The following is a 22,227-nucleotide window of genomic DNA, read 5'->3' as shown; positions in this document are numbered from 1 at the left end:
TTAAGTTTTGCATTGTTTTATGATTTTCTTTAAAATAAAAGCTGATGGCAATTGATAATAAAAATAAATCTAAATGTTTGATAAAAAAATCTAAGCCACGGGATGTTAAATAAACGGTCAGCATTGGTGTCATTTTTGAGGGGCATTTGGCAAACTCCCAAATATAAGTATAGGGAGATATATATATATATATATATATATATATATATATTAATTCGGATATTCGAACGGATCAAGACTGAAAATCCATGCCCCAAACCGATTAAATAACCCCAAAATTAAAAGGCGGGTTGGGACGGTTTTTTCTCTTCGGTTTACGATCAGGTTGGGGACACCTAAATCAAATTTGGGTCGGGTGTGTACATTCGGGTGCATCGGTTATGCTCAGTCCTAACTTCAGAGATATCATTTTCGCAATACAAGGTCGCCTACTTTACCCAGTCACACCGGCGAACTGGTCTGCTTCGTTTGGTAGCCGACAACAAATATGAAGATAGTTGACCACGTGAGAATTATGGGGTAAAAACTATTGGGTAAATACTACTGGTATTTGATTTGTTGGAATATAATTTACATTTACTCCAAAACCAATTATAGTGGAAATACTATTTTGAAAGTTGTTTTATTTAATTTGCAAGCTGCTATTAAGAGTTTACTAGAACTTTGATTTCATGAGTAAGTTTAATGCGTTATTTTGACTGTTAATTTCATTAATGGTCCAATTGGTCTTCCTTGTTAATTTTGCTTCAGCCATGTGTTGTTAATGCTTTAGAATTTGGGCATCTTATTGCTTTAGAATTTGGGCTTCTTATTTGAGGTGTATTGCAATTTAATTCTTGTCATTTTTGGGTATACTCGGTGACATGTGAGTTTGTATATATTTTGTTTGATTCTAATTTATTTACATTTACAAGAAATAAAAAAACAAAATTGATAGTTGATGCAGTGTAAAAGATTAACATATGTAATTATGTACCTGATTTTTAGTTATGGGGTTAACATAATATTATCGTTGGGCATTCGCGCAAAGCGCGTGCCCATGACTAGTATATATATATAGAAATATGTTCAAATGTGGCCGTGTCTTTCCGTGCGGTCGGAGCGGTTTACACCGCTCAATGTTAAGAAATATACCACAATGAAAATGCATAAAAACATCTCATAACTCCCCTATTTTTAATTGTGCATTTATGAACACTGTGTGGTGTATTTTTTCATACGTAGTGGTGTGTTTTTGGTGATGTGTACCTAACAGTGCATATTTGTGTGGTGTATTTCTTAACATTGAGTAGTGTAAACCACACCGATCGCACGGGAAGGCGTGGCCACACCTGAACTCTACTTTTCCGCTCATATGCGTTCAATATCTGGCGTGCGATCGTGTGGTCTAATCTCTGTCTTCCGATTATTGTCATCCAATGGCGGCCAACAACTTAATACACCATGTATCAATAAAAATACACCACACAATAGCACATAATATAGCACGTTGACGGGTCAATTAGACCCATCAAGGGATTTGACGCCCCGGTTGAATGCATCACACACTAGCATGAAATACAATTCATCCTTTTATCAAAACTTTAGATAATGTATTAAACTGTTAAGGAGCATCTTTGTGAGTTGTAGTAAAAATATTTATTAATTGCATTAAAACTACTTATTAATCAATTGATACTGTAATTAAAGAACACTAACAATTATGCAATGAAGTTGGGAGCAATAGAAAACGTTGGCCGTCATTTTGTCAATAAGTCAAACATTCAAGGACAAAGTTAAAGAGTTTCTAAGAAATACCACTAACTCACTAAGCATGTTCTTAAAGTAGATAATACTAGAAACCAACGTATAAACCTATGACTAAACAACACAACACGAATCTTATTTAAACTCACTGAGGGGGCAAGTCTCAAATCCACACAGTCAAGCAAGAAAGCAAGAAAAAGTTGAGCACAAGATGAAAGGTGTGACAATATTACTACTGCTTTTGGGGTTTTGTTGTTTGGTGAGAAGCCAGAAAGCTTCTATTGATGGGTTTGAGGCATCCCAATGCAATGGCCAAGAGTATCCATCAAACAGCAACTTTGAAACATCCTTAATTAGTGTTCTTGCTAAGCTACAAATCTTAACACCAGGAACACAGAATTTCAACAGATACGAGAATTCTCCTAATGGTGCCGTGTATGGTCATGCGGTTTGCAACTACCAAGCGATGGCTACAGATTGCATTGCTTGCCTTCATGCTGCCGCAGATCGCTTGCTTGAGCTTTGTCCTAGACGAATTGGAGGTCGGATTTTGTTTGGGTTTGCAACTATTTGTTATACAAGGTATGAAGCTTACTCGTTTACTGACCCGTTCGAAGTGATATCCTAACCGTTTCACTTCAATGTACTCGAGTATCGACTATTGTACTGTAATAATGTATTACTTTGTCAATAATCTCCTCCCCAGAGAGCCGTTAGGTGAGGGGGGGCGGGGGGGGGGGGCNGGGGGGGGGGGGGGGCGTTTACTTCAAGTAATGTTAACATTGTAACATTACTAGAATAATGTAAGCATGTTTATCTATAGCATTGTTTATACTCCATCACTCAAAATTTGGATGCAGATATTTTTCTTAGGACCTCTAGGATTAAAATAACTTATCATTGCTTACTACATCAAAGAGTAAAAATGAGGAAGTAGAGATTAGAGCAAGGCCATCAGTGGATCTTGGTGGGTTTATTGTCAGAATAGTAGTGACATGGATGAGAGATAGTAGAAGAAAGAGAAAAAAAAAGGTTCCTGTGCAAGTGAAGGGATAATGGCAGTAAATGGGTCCCATTAATGCCAACTTTCAGCCGAATCACGCTCGCGTGATCGGCAATTATAGCGCCCGCTGGGTGCGTTAGGCGCGCCTTACATTAACATTATTATTATTATTATTATTATTATTATTTTTTAAATTCAGTTTTCTTTTGTTTTTTAATTCATTTCTACCCATTTTCTATTTCCTAATCACATTTATAAAAACTCCTCAATAACCGCAAAATATCCCCACTGATAAGGATGTTCTTAGGAGCCCATGTAGTATTATCTCTTTTGATAAAATGGCTGGGCTGCACAATAAACAAAGTTGAGGGCTAGATCTTTGTTGATGCTTGATTGAATGATTGAAGGATTGAGGGAAAGAAGACTAGTGTGCATTTCATTCTTAAGAGCACAGAAATAAGCATTAACATTACAAATCCAGATCCAATTAAGAGCAGCTATACAGATAAAAGAAGATGAATACCGATTTAAAACTATTAATTAGATTTCATGCCCTCTGAGATTTCGCTCTCCGTCTTCATGGTAAGGGAATGTATAAAACTTTAGCATCCCGGGCGCCTTTCACCAGGAATGAGTTGCCTTTGTCACACCAGGAATATATATAATACGGTCCAAATGTGGTTGTGGTGTTCAGGTGCGATTGTGCGGTGAGAAGATAACCATTGATCTTGTTAAAATTAATGTTTAGGATTAACAATATTTAAAAAAAAATGCACAATTTGATCATTTTTCATGAGTCAAACTTATGTGCGCGATTTTTTTTAAGGTGCGTGATTTTCCTGCGTAACGTGCGTGATTTTTGTGCTAAAGGTTCGTGGTTTTGAGCTTAAGGTGTTGAAACTTAAGTGCGATGGTCTAAAACTTTAGGTGCATGATTTTCCTTCTTAAAGTGTGTGGTTTGTGTGATTAAGGTGCGTCAGTTGTTGAAACTTAAAGTGCGTCGGCCTAAAGCTTTAGGTGCATGGTTTTCCTTCTTAAGGTGTTTTTTTTTTTTTTTTTTGCACTTCCAAANTTTTCCTTCTTAAGGTGTTTTTTTTTTTTTTTTTTGCACTTCCAAAACACAAACAATATTCTTTATAACATTTTCTTTACAAAGCCATATTTATGTTAATCCAACTTAAGGTGTATTAGTTTAATTTTTTTTTATAAATAGAATAGATCACCACACAATTGCACGGGAACCCTTTCTCACACCTGAACCACTCCCGGGAAAGGGTTACCGTGCGATTGTGCGGTGATATATATATATATATATATGCTTTTGCTATGGTGCAGCGAAGGTCAGGGGTGAAAAATGCGGTTGAATCTCAGGCTTAGATCAATTTCTTTTTTAAAAAAGAATTCGCCATTTACGATCTACACCAATGTGTACCGAAAGACACAATAATGTGCTTTAGAAGGCATAATAATATGCACTAGAAAACAATGTGCTTTAGAAGGCATAACAATATGCACTAGAAGGAAAAAAATGTGCACGATTGGTTGTAGCTTTTAAGTACACGCAAATACCCGGAGTATTCCGGGGTTATCGATCCACAGAGAATGGTTGGTCAAGCACTAACTCGGATTGATTCTTGTGAAGCTAGTTCGATAATAACGGGATTAAGACAACAAAAGTAAATAACAAAAATAAAAAAAACAAATGAAGAGAGATATATAAGATGCAACATAGGTAAGGATATGGATTGGGTAAATGTCTATCATGAGTCAAACAAATGTAGAAAAGAAGTTCTATCCCTTGTGAATGGAGGAAATGCACTAAAGTCCCCGGTGCCACTCTCGTGATCTACCCGAGTGTGCCAAACCGCAAGTTGTCTACTCTCGTAGTCTACAAGCGAGACCGTTTTAAAGATCCTAAGCAAATCAACATGCCCAAACCCAAGTTAATCCCACAAGTTGTGAGGAGGTAGCCTAAACTAACCTCTAGATTCCACCCCCTGTCACTAGAGAAGGAACCGTTTTGGCTAACTTCTAAATTCCAACCCGCTCTCGCGGTGAAGGAACCGAAGATTAGCCGAGAAATCCCCCTATAATTTATCAAGCTCTCGCTTGTATAAATCAATAGGTGTGGCAAGAGTGTTCTAGCCATGCCCGATTCTCACCGTGACACAACAACAAACAAGCATGCAATTGGATCCTTTAATCACACACTTTTAATAATAAATCTTGCACACAACAACTCATAGAAGCTAAACTAACAATTCATAATAAATAAAGAACAAACAACAATCTAGACATAAACACAATCCAAAATCCAAATATAAATAAATTTAAGAACAAGCATCTTGATACAAGGTTAGCTCAAGGTAAATTAAGGAAAGAAAGGGAAGAAATTCCCTTCGATCCATGGGTTGAAGCTCATAACCTTGTATCATCCCTCTTCTTATTACAAAATAAATCCTATTCTACTCCTACACTACTAAACAAGCCTCACTTGGAGGTCTACATTTTTAAGGAGAGAAAAGGAAAAGAGAAGAGGGGAAAGGGATTTCTAATCTGAAAATTGGATGTTGAAGAATGGAGAAATGAGGGGTATTTATAGTTGGGCAAAAGAAAGGGGCAAAACTGGAATTTTGCAAAGTTGATTCGCGCCCCGGGCTGGATTCTCGACGCGTCGAGAATGTCCAGTAGACGCCCACTGGTCTGATTTTGGGACTTTCGCCGTGGCGAGTCCGGCATTCGCCGCGGCGAACTTCTGCAGCAGAGATCCGGAATTTCATCTTCTTTTTGCTTTTGACTCCTCACTTTGCTCCATGTTTCTTGCTAGCACATCCCACTATCATTAGTCTTTCATTTATTTGTTTGTTTTTTTTTGTCTTTTTATCCCATGAAATCCGCCACTTTTCTTCATGCCACTATTCCCATCCTTTTCCTTTTGTCTTTTTGCTAATCCCATTAATATTTGGCTATGTTTGGCAAACATAGCTGAAATGGTAGCTGAAAGCTGAAAAGTAGCTGAAAGCTGAAAAGCTATAAGCTCGAAGCTGAAATCTGAAGAGCTGTTATGCTTAAAAGTGTTTGGTAAAATTAGCTTTTTGATAAGTTGATAAATGTAAAAAGACTAAAAAGGACATCTACATCAAAGTTAAATAATTTTAAATTTAAATAGATTTGTTTAAATATTAAAATATAAAATAATGAAATCAATATAATTTAATAAAATATAAAGTAAGAACATATATTTAAAAATATATAAAGTAAAACAAAATGTTTATAATTCATAAAATTAGTTCATTCAAAAATTATTGTTCAAACACAAGTATCAAATTAAAATTACAACGAAACATATTGAAGAAAAAATGCCAAAAGAGTTTTAATTGGAGTGATAAATGATGTCATTTATTTAAAATAATAAAGATAAAGATGGAAAAAAGTTAAGAAGCTACTAGCTTATTTTTGAAAAGCTACCTGAAGTAGCGTTTCAAAATAAGCTCTTATTTTAAGCTACTAGCTTATTTTGAGAGCATTACCAAACAAAGCTTATAGCTTATTAGTAGCCTAAAATAAGCTATAAGCTCCTAAATAAGCTCTGCCAAACACAGCCTTTGTCTCATTTTTGTTTGAAGGAATCAGCCCATCACCATCCTCACGCCACTTGCCTAATTAACATAAGATAATGCTTTAATCAACATTAAATATAAGGCAAAAATTCCCAAATACTAATATTATGCTCATTTGTGTATTTTTCATCAACTTTGATCTATTATAAGCATAATATTATTATTTAGTGGTAGAAAGAAATTTAAATATGAGGTAAAAATATGATCAAATATGCACTTATCAACGATAACTCTGTAAGGTAGGAAAATATGAAACAATTATTGAAAAAACTAAATTTAATACATGATCTTTAACACAAATTATAAACGATCACAATATTCAACTAAAATTAGTAATTAGTGATTCATTCAAGATCAAATGTTCTTTCTTGGTCCTTAATCAACCAATCAGGTGAGAACCATGCCCAAGTAAGAACATGTGGACAAATCCAAACCATTGATCTAGTAAATCTAGCAATTGAAAATAAACAAAATTTTGTAATATTTATGAAAATGACCCTGCTTATTTTTTACTTGATTTCTCATCCATCAGATCTTGCAGATCAATGGTTTGATTTGTCCACAAGTTCTCACCTGAGGAGTGGTTCTTATATGATTAGGATTATATATATATAACACTTACGATCTTAAAATTGGAAGGAAGAATGCACAACAATATGCTCTGGATGGTTCAACAATATGCATTCTAAGGCAAAATAATATGCACCTCGAAGGCACAAATCAATGAAATTTTTATTTTTTAAAAGGCGTTGTTCAAGATCTGCTACTGGCTACTCATAAGCAATTCTACTTCCTTTGATCTCTATTCTGATTGCTGAAACATGATTGGAAAAGGATAGTGGTTATGTTTTGGGACTGTAAAAAAAAAGTGCGCCCTCAATTAAAGAAACAAACTGTAAAAAATGGCGCGCCTCAAAAAAGAAAACAATACACCTTAAGAAAGAAAACCAAGCATCTAAAGCTTTAGACCGGCGCACTTTAAAAGGAAAACAACATGCCTAAAGCTTTAGGCCGAAGCACCTTAAATTTCAACAACCAACACACCTTAAACACACAAACCACACACCTAGAGCTTTAGATCGACGCGCTTAAGTTTCAATAACTAGCGCACCTTAAGCACACAACACAAAAATCACGCACTTTAAACACAAAAATCATGCACCTTAAGAAGGAAAATCGCGCACATTAAATTTGACCTAGATGCAAAAAGATCAAATTGACACCACGTTTTTTATTTTATCTTTTATTCTTGTTAGTCCTGGATTGATCTTGGCAAGATTAATGACTCGTTGGGGAGGTGGTTTTCTTAAATCTATTTTTATGGATGAATTGGTTTACATTTTTTAAATACATTTTTATTGTTCTAATTTCTTTTAGTTTAATAGATTTTCTTACCACAATTGAGATTCCCTAAATTAAGAATCATGTGAGAATTAGTAGTCTTTGTGAGAATTGACTATCTAACTTCATTCCTTTATTTAGGATGATCGAGAGCTGAAAATTAAAGAAAAAAAGTAGTATATTTTTTTAATTTACGACAATACATTTGAAAATGCTTGGTAGTGCATTTGTAAATACAGAGTAATTGATACTGCACTCACGTGTGCACTATTAATTGTTTTCAAATGCACTATCATAATTACAGAAATGCCATCATATTTTTTTCTTCTTATGTTTCATTAATTTTCAATCCTTGATCGTCATAAATGAACAAATGAGATTAGTTTGCATGTTCTCACATCTTCAAAAAAGTTTGCATGTTCTCACAAGATTACTAGTTTTCATTTGAACGTGAGTATAAATATTAATATAATTTCATTTATTTATTTATTTTTATTTTAATTTCTACTTACTAATTACTACTAAAGTTTACTTATTCTAAAATTCATCTTTTAGTCAAAATTTTAGATGATGTGTTAAACGGCTAACCCTCACTAGGAGCATCTTTGTAAGTTGTAGTAAAAATATTTATTAATTGCATTAAAACTACTTACTAATCAAGTGATACTGTAATTTAAGAACACTAACAATTATGCAATGAAGTTGGGAGCAATAGAAAACTTTGGCCGGCATTTTGCCAACAAGTCAAACATTCGAGGACAAAGTTCCATAGTTACTAAGAAATACCATTAACTCACTAAGCATGTTCTTAAAGTAGACAAACCAACGTAAAAACCTATGACTAAACAACACAACACGAATCTTATTTAAACTCAGACTGAGGGGGCAAGTCTCAAATCAACACAGCCAAGCAAGAAAGCAAGAAAAAGTAGAGCACAGGATGAAAGGTGTGAGAATATTGCTACTGCTTTTGGGGTTTTGTTGTTTGGTGATAAGCCAGAAAGCCTCTTCTGTTAATGGGTTTGAGTCATTCATATGCAATGGCCAAGAGTATCCATCAAATAGCAACTTCGAAACATCCTTAAACTATGTTCTTGCTAAGCTACAACTCTTGACACCGGGAACACAAAATTTCAATAGATACGAGAATTCTCCTGATGGTGCCGTTTATGGTCATGCGGTTTGCCACTACCAATCGACGCCTACAGATTGCATCACTTGCCTTCATGGAGCCGCAGATCGCTTGCTTGAGGCTTGTCCTAGACGAATTGGAGGTCAGATTTTTTTTGGGTTGGCAACTATTTGTTATACAAGGTATGAAGCTTACCCGTTTACTGACCCGTCCGAAGTGATATCCTAACCGTTTCACTTCAATGTACTCAAGTATCGACTATTGTAATGTAATAATATATTACTTTTGTCAATAATCTCCTCCCTAGAGAGCCATTAGGGAGGGCGTTTACTTAAGCAATGTAACATTACCAGAATATTGTAAGCATGTTTATCTATGGCCTTGTTTATTTCAAGTCATGTGATCACTTTAAGTGATAATATAACGCTATTGGTATGTAAAAATAGAAAGTTGGATTTTGATAAGGAAAAAACTACTTGGACTCCAAAATTTTACTCCAAATTTATACTCATCACTCAAAATTTGGATGTAAACATTTTTCTTAGGACCCACATAATTAAAATAACTTATCATTGCCTGCCACATCAAGGAGTAAAAATGAGGAAGTAGAGATTAGGAGTCCATGTAGTATAACTCTTTTGATAAAATGGCTGGGCTGCACAATAAACAAAGTTGAGGGCTAGATCTTTGTTGATGCTTGATTGAATGATTGAAGGATTGAGGGAAAGAAGACTAGTGTGCATTTCATTCTTAAGAGCACAGAAATAAGCATTAACATTACCAATCCAGATCCAATTAAGAGCAGCTATACAGATAAAAGAAGATGAATACCGACTCAAAACTATTAGATTTCATGCCCTCTGAGATTTCGCTCTCCGTCTTCATGGTAAGGGAATGTATAAAACTTAAGCAGCCCGGGCACCTTTCACCAGGAATGAGTTGCCTTTGTCACACCGAGGGTTACAGCTACCATTGCGAGAATAGCCTGTGCAGATCATTGTTTACCAACAAAAGCATAAGGAAATATGGCAACAGCTGAACATTAATAAACTAGTCATTAGAACACAACAATGACACTATACTTTTGAGCGGCTGGTAAGCAAAAGTGCTGAATTACACCGTGTTTTCACAATGGAATGATGATATCTGAAAAGATGTGAACAAACTTACAGCTAATGTGCACGCAATAAGTCCAGGCTTCTCTCTGTAGTCCATTCGGACACACAAAAGCAGAAAAGCTCCGATATACCAGGGGATGGCACCAAGAAAGAAACCAACAATGAACCTTGTAAAACAAAATAAAGAATATTCTCAATAGTGAGCACTTGCAATGGGAAAATTAGTAATTGAACCATACACATCAATTATTAATTAATCAAAATAACGAGGTGTAACAATCAAACCAATATTAACATGGACAATATGACATCTAGTAATGGCTCCTGCACCTCTATCGGTTGTTTCAATTATTAGGTGAAGAGCATGATGTACACTCCAAATACTTTTTTGCTAAGTCATTGGTTTTCTGTGCTATTGAGGAGCACCCTGAAGTGTTACTTGGTTCTCACCTTCAAGTTTTCATGATGGATTTAGGGGAAGGTACTGGGGAATAAAAAAGTTGTTTTATCCTTATTATTCTATGAAAGTTTACTGTATTTGCTTTCCCAAGTATGCTGCCCCTCAATGTTCACAGTAATTTCCATCTCCTTTTACTCATTGACTTTCCTATTCAGTTCTACAGTCATCTTCCTCAATGGTTTCATATTTTATTGAACTGGAAATTTATCCAGGCATAGCTTCAAGTGTTGCAATTGATGTGATACAAAAATTCATGTCAAAACTGTTAGCATTGTCATTAAGCATGCAGTGGATATGCTCACTAGATAAGTGAAAGTAATCTTGAATGGAAAAAAAAAAAAAAAAAAAAAAAAAAAAAAAAAAAAAAAAAANTGATGGTGCCGTTTATGGTCATGCGGTTTGCCACTACCAATCGACGCCTACAGATTGCATCACTTGCCTTCATGGAGCCGCAGATCGCTTGCTTGAGGCTTGTCCTAGACGAATTGGAGGTCAGATTTTTTTTGGGTTGGCAACTATTTGTTATACAAGGTATGAAGCTTACCCGTTTACTGACCCGTCCGAAGTGATATCCTAACCGTTTCACTTCAATGTACTCAAGTATCGACTATTGTAATGTAATAATATATTACTTTTGTCAATAATCTCCTCCCTAGAGAGCCATTAGGGAGGGCGTTTACTTAAGCAATGTAACATTACCAGAATATTGTAAGCATGTTTATCTATGGCCTTGTTTATTTCAAGTCATGTGATCACTTTAAGTGATAATATAACGCTATTGGTATGTAAAAATAGAAAGTTGGATTTTGATAAGGAAAAAACTACTTGGACTCCAAAATTTTACTCCAAATTTATACTCATCACTCAAAATTTGGATGTAAACATTTTTCTTAGGACCCACATAATTAAAATAACTTATCATTGCCTGCCACATCAAGGAGTAAAAATGAGGAAGTAGAGATTAGGAGTCCATGTAGTATAACTCTTTTGATAAAATGGCTGGGCTGCACAATAAACAAAGTTGAGGGCTAGATCTTTGTTGATGCTTGATTGAATGATTGAAGGATTGAGGGAAAGAAGACTAGTGTGCATTTCATTCTTAAGAGCACAGAAATAAGCATTAACATTACCAATCCAGATCCAATTAAGAGCAGCTATACAGATAAAAGAAGATGAATACCGACTCAAAACTATTAGATTTCATGCCCTCTGAGATTTCGCTCTCCGTCTTCATGGTAAGGGAATGTATAAAACTTAAGCAGCCCGGGCACCTTTCACCAGGAATGAGTTGCCTTTGTCACACCGAGGGTTACAGCTACCATTGCGAGAATAGCCTGTGCAGATCATTGTTTACCAACAAAAGCATAAGGAAATATGGCAACAGCTGAACATTAATAAACTAGTCATTAGAACACAACAATGACACTATACTTTTGAGCGGCTGGTAAGCAAAAGTGCTGAATTACACCGTGTTTTCACAATGGAATGATGATATCTGAAAAGATGTGAACAAACTTACAGCTAATGTGCACGCAATAAGTCCAGGCTTCTCTCTGTAGTCCATTCGGACACACAAAAGCAGAAAAGCTCCGATATACCAGGGGATGGCACCAAGAAAGAAACCAACAATGAACCTTGTAAAACAAAATAAAGAATATTCTCAATAGTGAGCACTTGCAATGGGAAAATTAGTAATTGAACCATACACATCAATTATTAATTAATCAAAATAACGAGGTGTAACAATCAAACCAATATTAACATGGACAATATGACATCTAGTAATGGCTCCTGCACCTCTATCGGTTGTTTCAATTATTAGGTGAAGAGCATGATGTACACTCCAAATACTTTTTTGCTAAGTCATTGGTTTTCTGTGCTATTGAGGAGCACCCTGAAGTGTTACTTGGTTCTCACCTTCAAGTTTTCATGATGGATTTAGGGGAAGGTACTGGGGAATAAAAAAGTTGTTTTATCCTTATTATTCTATGAAAGTTTACTGTATTTGCTTTCCCAAGTATGCTGCCCCTCAATGTTCACAGTAATTTCCATCTCCTTTTACTCATTGACTTTCCTATTCAGTTCTACAGTCATCTTCCTCAATGGTTTCATATTTTATTGAACTGGAAATTTATCCAGGCATAGCTTCAAGTGTTGCAATTGATGTGATACAAAAATTCATGTCAAAACTGTTAGCATTGTCATTAAGCATGCAGTGGATATGCTCACTAGATAAGTGAAAGTAATCTTGAATGGAAAAAAAAAAAAAAAAAAAAAAAAAAAAAAACACAATAATGATAACTTACAAGCACCATCCCAGCCCCATACCACAGCAGGGTAGCCGGTGCTCCCTTAAGGGTCTACCTTCAACAACAGCATAACCTAAGTTGAAAAAAAAAAAGCCAAAATGAAGAATATCAAATGCAATCTGGTAAAAGCATTAATTTTAATATCTGAAGATCATTCGAATGTAAAGAGAGGGTGCATATCTAAAGACTGGAAATAGCTTATAAAAATAGTTGTTGACAGTGTATGGCTATGTTTGGCAAACCTAGCTGAAAAGGTAGCTGAAAGCTGAAAAGTAGCTGAAAACTGAAAAGTTATAAGCTTGAAGCTGAAATCTGAAGAGCTGTTATGCTTAAAAGTGTTTGGTAAAATTAACTTTTTGATAAGCTGATAAATGTAAAAAGACTAAAAAGGACATCTTCATACAATTTAAATAATTTTAAATTTAACTAGGTTTGTTTATATATTACAATATAAAATAATGAAATCAATATATTTAAATAAAATATAAAGTAAGAACATATATTTGAAAATATATAAAGTAAAAAAAAAAAATATTTATAATTCATAAGATTAGTTCATACAAAAATTAATGTTCAAACATAAATATCAAACTGAAATTACAACCAAACATAATGAAAAAAAAATGTCAAAAGGGTTTTAATTGAGAGGGGTAAAGGATGTCATTTATTTAAAATAATAAGGATAAAGATGGAAAAAAGTTAAAAAGCTGCTAGCTTATTTTGAAAAGCTACCCCAAGTAGCGTTTCAAAATAAGCTCTTATTTTAAGCTACTAGCTTATTTTGAGAACATTAACAAACAGAGCTTATAGCTTATTAGTAGCTTAAAATAAGTTATAAGCTCCTAAATAAGCTCTGCCAAACAGAGCCTAAGTAACTTTAAAAAAAATAAAATCAGAAGGCTATTAATCAATTGCATGTTGAAAGCAATAACACCATCTAAGAAGCTCTTGCTCCGAAGAAGACCAAATCAACCTAATAGCACTGAGATCTCAATCACCAAACAGATAGAAAACCAATGCTCCTTGTCTTCCTGAGCAAGTTCCATACCAACTACCTAATTCTACTTTCTTGTAGATTCATCATTCTAACAATTCAGAGTCATTTCATTTGAACTACTAAAGCTAATCTACATTCTCAAGTTCACAAATCATATTGCAACAACTGCCCATAAATAAGCATTGCCTACTACTCTGACCAGTGATCAATCAACTAACAGAAAATCACAAAACACTCCAAACTTGTATAACCAGATTTCACCATATTCTGTACTGTCACTGCCTGAGCTGATGTGGGGCAAGATTGGTTACACCACACTTAGGTTTCAGTCTTTCAGACTAAGTTAGGATTTCTAGTGCAGGCAATGTGAATCTATGTGAATGTCAAGTTATTGCCAAGTGAACACTGAGTTCACTCCATATGAATATTGTCATAGAACATTCTAAATACTGCCGATGATGTTGTGAAAATCACAAACCTTCGGCAAGATTTTTGGCCACTTTTTCACCACATAGACCATGGAGCACACTGCGTTTAGCATCAATAGCCCTCAGGTAGGCATAATTTGTTTTCAGAGTATTAATTTCAGGAAGCAAAGATCAGATATCAACAATCATAGAAAACCATACGATCATATAAGATATGTCTTTATAATTTATATTAAGATGCATAAATACAGAAATAACCGTAAGAGTGAGAAACGGCAAACCTTGAACGGTTTGATAACCATGGGGATAGTAATGAGGAGGAGCGCCGGAGACGCCGGCGGGAGGAATAGGTTGAGGAAAACCGATGACCGGCTCAGACTGCGGAGGCGGCGGAGCTTGATAATTAGCCACTCCTTGAAACGTACCGTAGTAATAGTTCGGAGGCGTCACCGGCTCTGGCGCGGTGCCGGAGGCGGCAGCAGCGCCTCTGCTCTTCCCTCCTTCGCTCATGGCTCCGGTATCGATCGATCGGCCGATCAATCAACGGCGGGGATCAGGTATCGGGGTGGGATGTCCTCTATTGATCTGAACTGCGAAGAAGGTTGAATTCTGTTGTGGCAATAATTTGATGGATTCCTCTTTGTCTATGGGTGGCTGAACTGGTAATTTGGCCCACTTTTATTCTTACGTCATTTTAATATTTTGCAACGTACACATTAAATAACTTAACATATCCCAAAAATGTCCTCCTTCAAAGTTCAAACTCTATTTTATATTCCTCGTATAGTTGTCACTTCTACAATTTATTTGGTCAATTTAACTAAATTAATGTTTAAGTTTTGCTGTACATATATAGGTATATTCTCAATAGAAAACATAAGACTCTTGCTATTGTGTTAACGATATTGTATATGGTATATTTGATTATACCACGTAATATTAGTATGGTGATACAATTTGTTCTTAGAAGGACCAATCAATTTGGAGGATAATGACAGCTGACATTATAAGTATTAATTAATCTCAATAAAATTATTGTTTACTTAATTAATAAACATTTAAAATTTGTAAATTTCAACAAAAAACATTTTCATCTGATGAGTACATAAAAATGTACGTTTTCATAGTTTTATATTTTGGAGGCTAGTTGGCATTCAATAATGTGGTGTGGCGGATGTCATCTTTAAGGGACATGACAATATTCTTAAACGTGTCGAAATGTCTTGCTGCTTCGTGAAGTTGGGGAGCTTGTGAAGAATGCGACAACCTGAAATGCTTTTGAATTCTCCTAAACTCCTTCCATAGCCTTTCCACTTCTTCTTCACTACAATCCTCTAACAACAGATGAATCATGGCCTGCAAAACCTAACCATGCATGTTAGATCAATATAATCATCGCTTCAACACACTAATCCGGATTATTCGAGATATAATTAATTAAATAATACACCTTTCTTAGAGTTTAAAACTCATAATTTAGTCTTGTAAATTATACTAGTTAGAATTAGAAGTATTCTTTTTTTTTTTTTCAAGTAATAAACTGAGGTCGAGTTAACCAATCCCATGAAACAAGACTACCCCTAAACTCATTAAGACAAAGGTTTAGATTGGGCCATGTCACACTCTAATCTTCACTTTAAGGTTACAAATTGTCCAACATTATTCATAGTTGAACTTACTTTATTTTCTTATTGGATTGATCATACCTTGTATAGTGGACGTCTGGCATCCGTGATTGATTCATCTTTTAAGCATGGGCGGCTCAAAGCCTTTTTGAAATCACCCTGAAAAATTAACAACCAGATCAAAGAGTTAAATAATATATTTAGCACCGGTTAATTATAACCAATCTAAACTTCAATTAAAAAAAGACCTTACATAAAATACAAAAAGGGCTAGAACTAAGTGGACGTATATAATATATATAGTAGTTACGTTACAATCAACACAAAATATTATATTCATATAAACAAACGGTAGACGGTGCAAGGAAGGGAAGGAACAAGGTTGCTTTTGCAACAATTATAATCATGGTTAACGTCTTTTTAGGTGTTGTTAAATACGGAGTACCTTCTATTGCTAGCTCCAATTATAATGACATTGACTATCTAAAACATTTGATTTACATGAAGTCGACAACTATTATTTAAATGTGCATTATATTTTGGATGACAATGGACCACAAAAAACCAATTAAATAAATTAATCTAAATTGCTTAGAGCTGACTAACTCATCAAATTAAACCAAGAATTATATTTCAATATATATAAAACGTACCGATAATAGATAACCCATACCATATCCAAAATTGTTTTTGGTAGGGAAGGAACATGGTAAGATGAAGATGCAAATTAATTAAGAAAAAGGTAAGGACCTTGTAAATGAGCATTTCTACAAGCAACATATCAAACTCATAAGCTTCATGTGGCTTTCCCTGCATTCCAGCTTTCTTCACTGCAGCTTCCAGTCTCTCCACCGCCTTCCCCTCTTTCCCACTCATCTCCAGCCTCCCCACCACCCTCTACACATTCACTCAAAACCATCATTAAATTAAAATTCCAAAACTCAAAAACCAACCATTGCTTAGCTTAGCTAGCTTATATACAATAATGCATGCATGTATGATTCACTCAAACATGATATCATATCATTCTAGCTAGCTTACTTGCAGTTTCTTGAAATCTGGGAGGTCCTGATTGAGCAGAGAATCCAGCGCATCCTCGGCAGATTGAAGCGACGCTCGGTTGGCGCGTGCGTCGTGGTACTCCACCAGTCTCTGGATGGCAAATTGGCCGCCGTGGAGAGCTCCCACCGACATGGACCGCGAGAACACCAGCTGATGACGACCGTTATTTTTCTTGTCGGCGGGGACGTGTTTTCTGACTACGATGTAGTAGTAGGCGGCTGCGCTGAGGACCACGGCGGCCACTAGCCCTTCCACCGCTCCCACGTTGGACCATGCCGCCTTTATCGCTATGGCGAATAGGTTTCCGATTTGCCGACCCAAGGTAGTGGCCTTGTTGAAGGCGCACGACAACGTTGTTGGGATAATGTTTGTTAATCTTTGTAGGATTTGTTCGGATAAACTTTTGTTGTTTTCTGGTGGTGACATTTTTGTGTGGGGAATTGCAAGGATATCAGTATATCATCAATGGTGGACAGATATATATCTCATCGATCATCATATCTGTAACTACTACTTTAAAAGAGAGAACGTGATCGAAGGTGTATTTTGTGAATTGAAGAATCTTTGAGCGCCAAGGAAAAGTTGTTCTTTTCTTTGTCTCCACCAAAGTTCCCTAAATGTTTCGCTTTAATTTAACTCTTTTAGCTCAAGCCTTCTAATTTTATAAATTCCTTAGGTTTGGTTGCTGAATAAATAATGAGTTTAAACTTTTAACTTTATATTTAAGTAACTGAAGCTTTATACTTAAGTGCAAAAAAAAAAAAAAAAAGTAATCAAAAAAGCTCAAACATTATTTTCGTACCAACATAATTGCAGAAGGGAGCTTGGAGACATGGCAAATCCAGTATGGGGAGTTGAAAAATGTAATCCTTTTATATATGTAAGACTTAAGAGTATATGGTAATATTTTCAAGTTTAGTGTCTAACTTTTAATTTATTTATCTTTAAGCAGTGTCACATTAAGTTCAATATGAATATTTTGGGTATGGTACCTTAAATTAAATATAGACCCAATACGCAAAGGCCATCCATTCTTAAGGATTAAGCCCGTAGAGCTAGGCCCAATCCTAAACAACCCAGCTTGGACCCAATTAGTCCAGGTACTTGATTCCTGTAAATTATATCATGGATTAGGGCTTACCTTGTATTATGGACTCTGATCAAAATGACACTCAAATTATGCATCCATAATTAACATATTATGTATACGCAATTAATATGATAACTAGGGGTGTGTAAACTTCGGTGAAAGTTCGGTTAACTGTTATAACCGAAGAATTTTGATTAACCATTTTTTAATTGAAATACTTCAGTTCGATTAGCGGTTAATTCGATTCGAAACTATGAATTAATCGAACGTTTAACCAAAATTTTAAATAAATAAATAATGTAAAATCTTTAAAACTAAAATGAAATCCCTAGTTCAACACTTCAGACAATCAACCAAAAATAAATTTTCTTATGAACTTATTATTATTGGTGTTGATGTAATTGGATTTATTATTATAAGTATTATTTTAAGGATTTAAAAATTTAGTTTAAAAAACTTCGATTTAACCGACCAATTAATCGAAAAAACTTCAGTTCAGTTAATTCAAAAATATAAAGTTTGGTTCAATTAACGGTTAAAGTTTTAAAAATTTTGGTTAAAACGGTTTAGTTAACCAAACGGTTAACCGAATGCATACCGTCTTAACTACAAACACATAATATGCCGTTAACATACTATGTGCCTACAGTTAACATATTATATGTTTTCAATTTATTTATGAGGACATAATTTATTAACTGAAGGCACATAATATGTTAACTGCAGACATAATTTTTAGATAAGGGTCCACAATCCAAGTTGGACCCTGGTCCATATATGGTATAACAATTGCGTAGGGAAAATTATACTGTGGACCATGGTCCACAGAGCATTGTGGACTATGGTCCAAAATGGTGTTGTTTCTTTTAATGAAAAGAAACGGTGCTCATTTCACGCCATTCCGCGTAGATAGCTCCACTTGTAGAAGATATTCAATTCCATTTTTGGGGTGAGATCTGAGCCGTTGATCTAATCTAGATCAACGGCTCAAACTGAAGGAATATTTTTTTTTTAAAACGCGCTTTCTAGCAATATGGATGCAAATGATCAAGTGTCTCAAACAGACGCGCCTTAATTAAGCTTTAAACATGCGCACCTTAAGAGTTAAACTGATGCACCTTAAATTAGAAAAGTGACGCACTTTAAGCTTTAAACATACACACCTTAAACTATAAACTTACGCACCTTAAGATTTAAACATAAGCATCTTAAGATTTAAACATACACACTTTAAGCTATAAACTTATGCACCTTAAACTTTAAACATACGCACCTTAATTAAGCTATAAACTTACCCACCTTAACATATAAACTTACACACCTTAAGAGTTAAACTGATTCACCTTAAACTAGAAAGTGACACACCTTAAAATTTAAACATACCCACATTAAGCTCTTACGCAACTTAATTAAGTTTTAGACTTACACATCTTAAGTTGTGATCTTACGCACCTAACGCTTAGTTATATAAAATGATGTATATATACATACTAATATTAAATTATTAATAATGCATACATACTAGGCGGCCCGTCAAAGCCAGCCATTTTGAAGGACAGGCTAAAAAGCCCTTCAACACTAGTATTTACGTCTCATTAAAGTAGACTAGCTAATCTAATTGAGTTTCGATCCATCATACCTTATTTGAAACTTTTGAAGTAACAACTCCAAGAATAAATAATTAATCCCATGTACTATGTACATATAGATTTGAACTTTCAGTGGTCTCAGATGTTACAATTGACCGATTGAGCACATATACCTCTCCCAACACCATAACTAATGGATAGGAATGAAAAAAATGGACGGATGAAAAGCAGAGGGCCCCACTTGTTGGCCAAAATTGGAAAATCTCCTGAAAAATCGTGAATCAATTCAATTATATGATCCAGGCTCCATGCATCTATCTGCAAATAGCAATAATGCATTTTTATTGCATTTGCAACTCTTCTTATCTCCAACAAGACATATTTCTACCCTCTGAGTTCTTGTCTATCAGTACACAGAACCTCTCTGATAGTCTTCATCAATTCTGCTCCAAAGTACAAACATACATGCATGGTTATAATACACTGCTAGTACTCCCTATCTCTTATCATCAATTCTCTGTCAACATTATGTATTCTTGTCGCACCAGGGGACCACATTTCAGGGTTTTATCATTTTCAATTTACTATTTGGAAGTCGGGTCATTTCAATCAAGTTAAAATGTAGACAGAAAATCCTGAGAGAGGTAGGACGGTCGATTGAGTAAAGTATAATTGTTATATATGAAGATCACGAGTTTGAATTGATTATATTCTTGTCAACAATGAACGTGTCACACAGGATCTTTCTAGTGCGATTTACATCTCCTGTACATGTAGTAAATTGGATTTAATTACCCAAGTGCGATTCTTGCCAACACCCTCTCGGTTGAGCTCACTAGACGGGATCTTCCTAGTGCAATTTACATCTCATGTCAGTCATGTTGTGTAGTTAATTAGGTTTACCCAGTGCACATACAACCTCCAGCTAACACATTCTCGGTCGAGTTTGTCAGATAGGATGTTCTTAGTGCAGTTTAAATCTCTTGTGTGCTAAATTGGGTTTATCTGGTGCACATGCCCAAGCCAACACCATCTCGATTATTGAGCTTGTCAGATAGGATATTCTTAGTGCGGTTTATATCTTTTGTGCAATAAACTGAATTTAGTCCCTACACACACTTAGATGAACACTCTCTGGATCAATTTCATCATACATAATCTTTGTTTAATTTATATCTCATGTGTAATTAATTGAGTTTACTTGACATGCATACACCTTCAAATAGTGATTATTTTCCTTATTAGATTGCTTTAAAAAAAATAAATAAAGAAAGAAAGAAATCATAATTAGACATTTTTCAAATCAGGCAATAAAGAAAATGTAGTGAAAAGTAGTAAAGAAGAGTCTAGGACGATTGTTTAATTAATTTATCCTTGTAGTAGTACCACTTACGCACCTTCATCTTCAACCAACTACAAGCTCCAAATATCTTTCATTTTCGATTTGAATCATGTCACAAAAGAGATAAGCTCACTCAATACGAAAGATACTATAATATATTAAAATTCAAACAGTTTTAAAAGTACTACTTCCAAAATTATTAAACGTTTAATTTTCAATTTTGATTATGATATTTTAACCAAATGCCCCTCGGATCTTATGCATATCAGCATATGCATGGTATATATGAATATGTATTGTTTGGGTATGCGAGAGGCGGTGGATATGGATTTATTGCAATTTAGGCAACTCTAGTGTCGGTTTGATTTGATAAGACAAATGAATTAATTTGTGTGGTGTTCTACAAAATTATGTAAACATGTCAACTACCATGTAGTGTGATGATATCTTGATTTTCCTTTTAAATGAGGGGTCATAGGTTCAAACCTCGATAATAGAAGCTAAGTTTAGATTTTTTGAGTTGAAAATGTTTGAGAAATAATAAAACAGATACTACCTGTAAAGAATTAATATTTAAAAAAAAATGTTAACATGCATGCATGAATTCAAAAATAAAAAATAAAAAATGTTAACATGCATGCATGAATTACTAATTATGCACACCCATCTAATTTGTCCGGTGTTCTTAAAATTATGTGAACATGCATGCATGAATTACTAATTATATGCACATGCACACCCATCATAAAGTTTATAAATAGAAACTACATGCAAATCTTGAATTTTTTTCAGAATAAAATGGCGGTGAATAATCGATGATCTCTTAAGATACAAGGAGAATAAAAAAAGAAGAAAAGAATTCTTGTGGATATAAAGATTGGTATTTTGTGAGACAAGGAAAATGACTAGGATTCTAGCTAGCTAGGTAAAATATATGGTTTTGAGTGTATACATGCAATTAATAGTTGTTTCAAAGGCAACGGTGAGAATGATATGTCCAAAGCTTCACAGAAAGTAATTGGGAATATTCAAAGCCATTGAGGACAATATATTACAATGTATGTACCATTTTTCTTCCCTTTATTTTTGTTTATCAAAATTGATAGTTATATTAGTTTTTGACTAATTTAAATTTCAATTATTGTCACATTTCACTTGGTAAAATTCTCACATAAAGCCTATTACTCTAGTTTAATTAACATCATATATATACATAATTAATGCGGGTCCATCTATCAATTTAGATTTTTATTTGAGATAGAATACCTCTTTTAATTTAGTATTAAAGTCAGATCTATACAGAATAAAGAAACTATGATCCACATATTGCGTGTTGCCTATATATGTTGTTAGTACAGTGCATTC

General features: G+C 34.7%; 3 protein-coding genes and 1 long non-coding RNA gene across 4 annotated transcripts; 1 reads left to right on the top strand and 3 right to left on the bottom strand.

Annotated features, from left to right (window-relative positions):
* Window positions 1-1,957: 1,957 nt before the first annotated feature.
* Window positions 1,958-9,070, top strand: LOC116033351 (cysteine-rich repeat secretory protein 55-like). Its single transcript, XM_031276100.1, has 2 exons — window positions 1,958-2,328; window positions 8,707-9,070. The coding sequence occupies exons 1-2, from the start codon at window positions 1,958-1,960 to the stop codon at window positions 9,068-9,070; spliced, it is 735 nt and encodes a 244-aa protein (XP_031131960.1).
* A 469-nt stretch (window positions 9,071-9,539) lies between these two features.
* On the bottom strand, window positions 9,540-10,166 carry LOC116032867. Its single transcript, XR_004100800.1, has 2 exons — window positions 10,013-10,166; window positions 9,540-9,827 (listed from the first exon to the last, which is right to left on the bottom strand). It is a non-coding gene; the product is annotated as an uncharacterized LOC116032867 (long non-coding RNA).
* A 1,312-nt stretch (window positions 10,167-11,478) lies between these two features.
* Window positions 11,479-14,790, bottom strand: LOC116032866 (60S ribosomal protein L18a-like protein). Its single transcript, XM_031275608.1, has 4 exons — window positions 14,436-14,790; window positions 12,727-12,802; window positions 11,940-12,054; window positions 11,479-11,754 (listed from the first exon to the last, which is right to left on the bottom strand). The coding sequence occupies exons 1-4, from the start codon at window positions 14,662-14,664 to the stop codon at window positions 11,695-11,697; spliced, it is 480 nt and encodes a 159-aa protein (XP_031131468.1). The 5' UTR covers window positions 14,665-14,790; the 3' UTR covers window positions 11,479-11,694.
* Window positions 14,791-15,241: 451 nt separating this feature from the next.
* LOC116033517 lies at window positions 15,242-17,373 on the bottom strand. The gene is made up of 4 exons (XM_031276262.1): window positions 16,821-17,373; window positions 16,530-16,676; window positions 15,861-15,938; window positions 15,242-15,510 (listed from the first exon to the last, which is right to left on the bottom strand). The coding sequence occupies exons 1-4, from the start codon at window positions 17,265-17,267 to the stop codon at window positions 15,298-15,300; spliced, it is 885 nt and encodes a 294-aa protein (XP_031132122.1). The 5' UTR covers window positions 17,268-17,373; the 3' UTR covers window positions 15,242-15,297.
* Between the last annotated feature and the right edge of the window lie 4,854 nt (window positions 17,374-22,227).

The sequence above is a fragment of the Ipomoea triloba genome, chromosome 10 (genome assembly GCF_003576645.1).
Source record: "Ipomoea triloba cultivar NCNSP0323 chromosome 10, ASM357664v1".
Taxonomy (NCBI): domain Eukaryota; kingdom Viridiplantae; phylum Streptophyta; class Magnoliopsida; order Solanales; family Convolvulaceae; genus Ipomoea; species Ipomoea triloba.
This window is presented reverse-complemented; position numbering and strand designations above follow the sequence as displayed.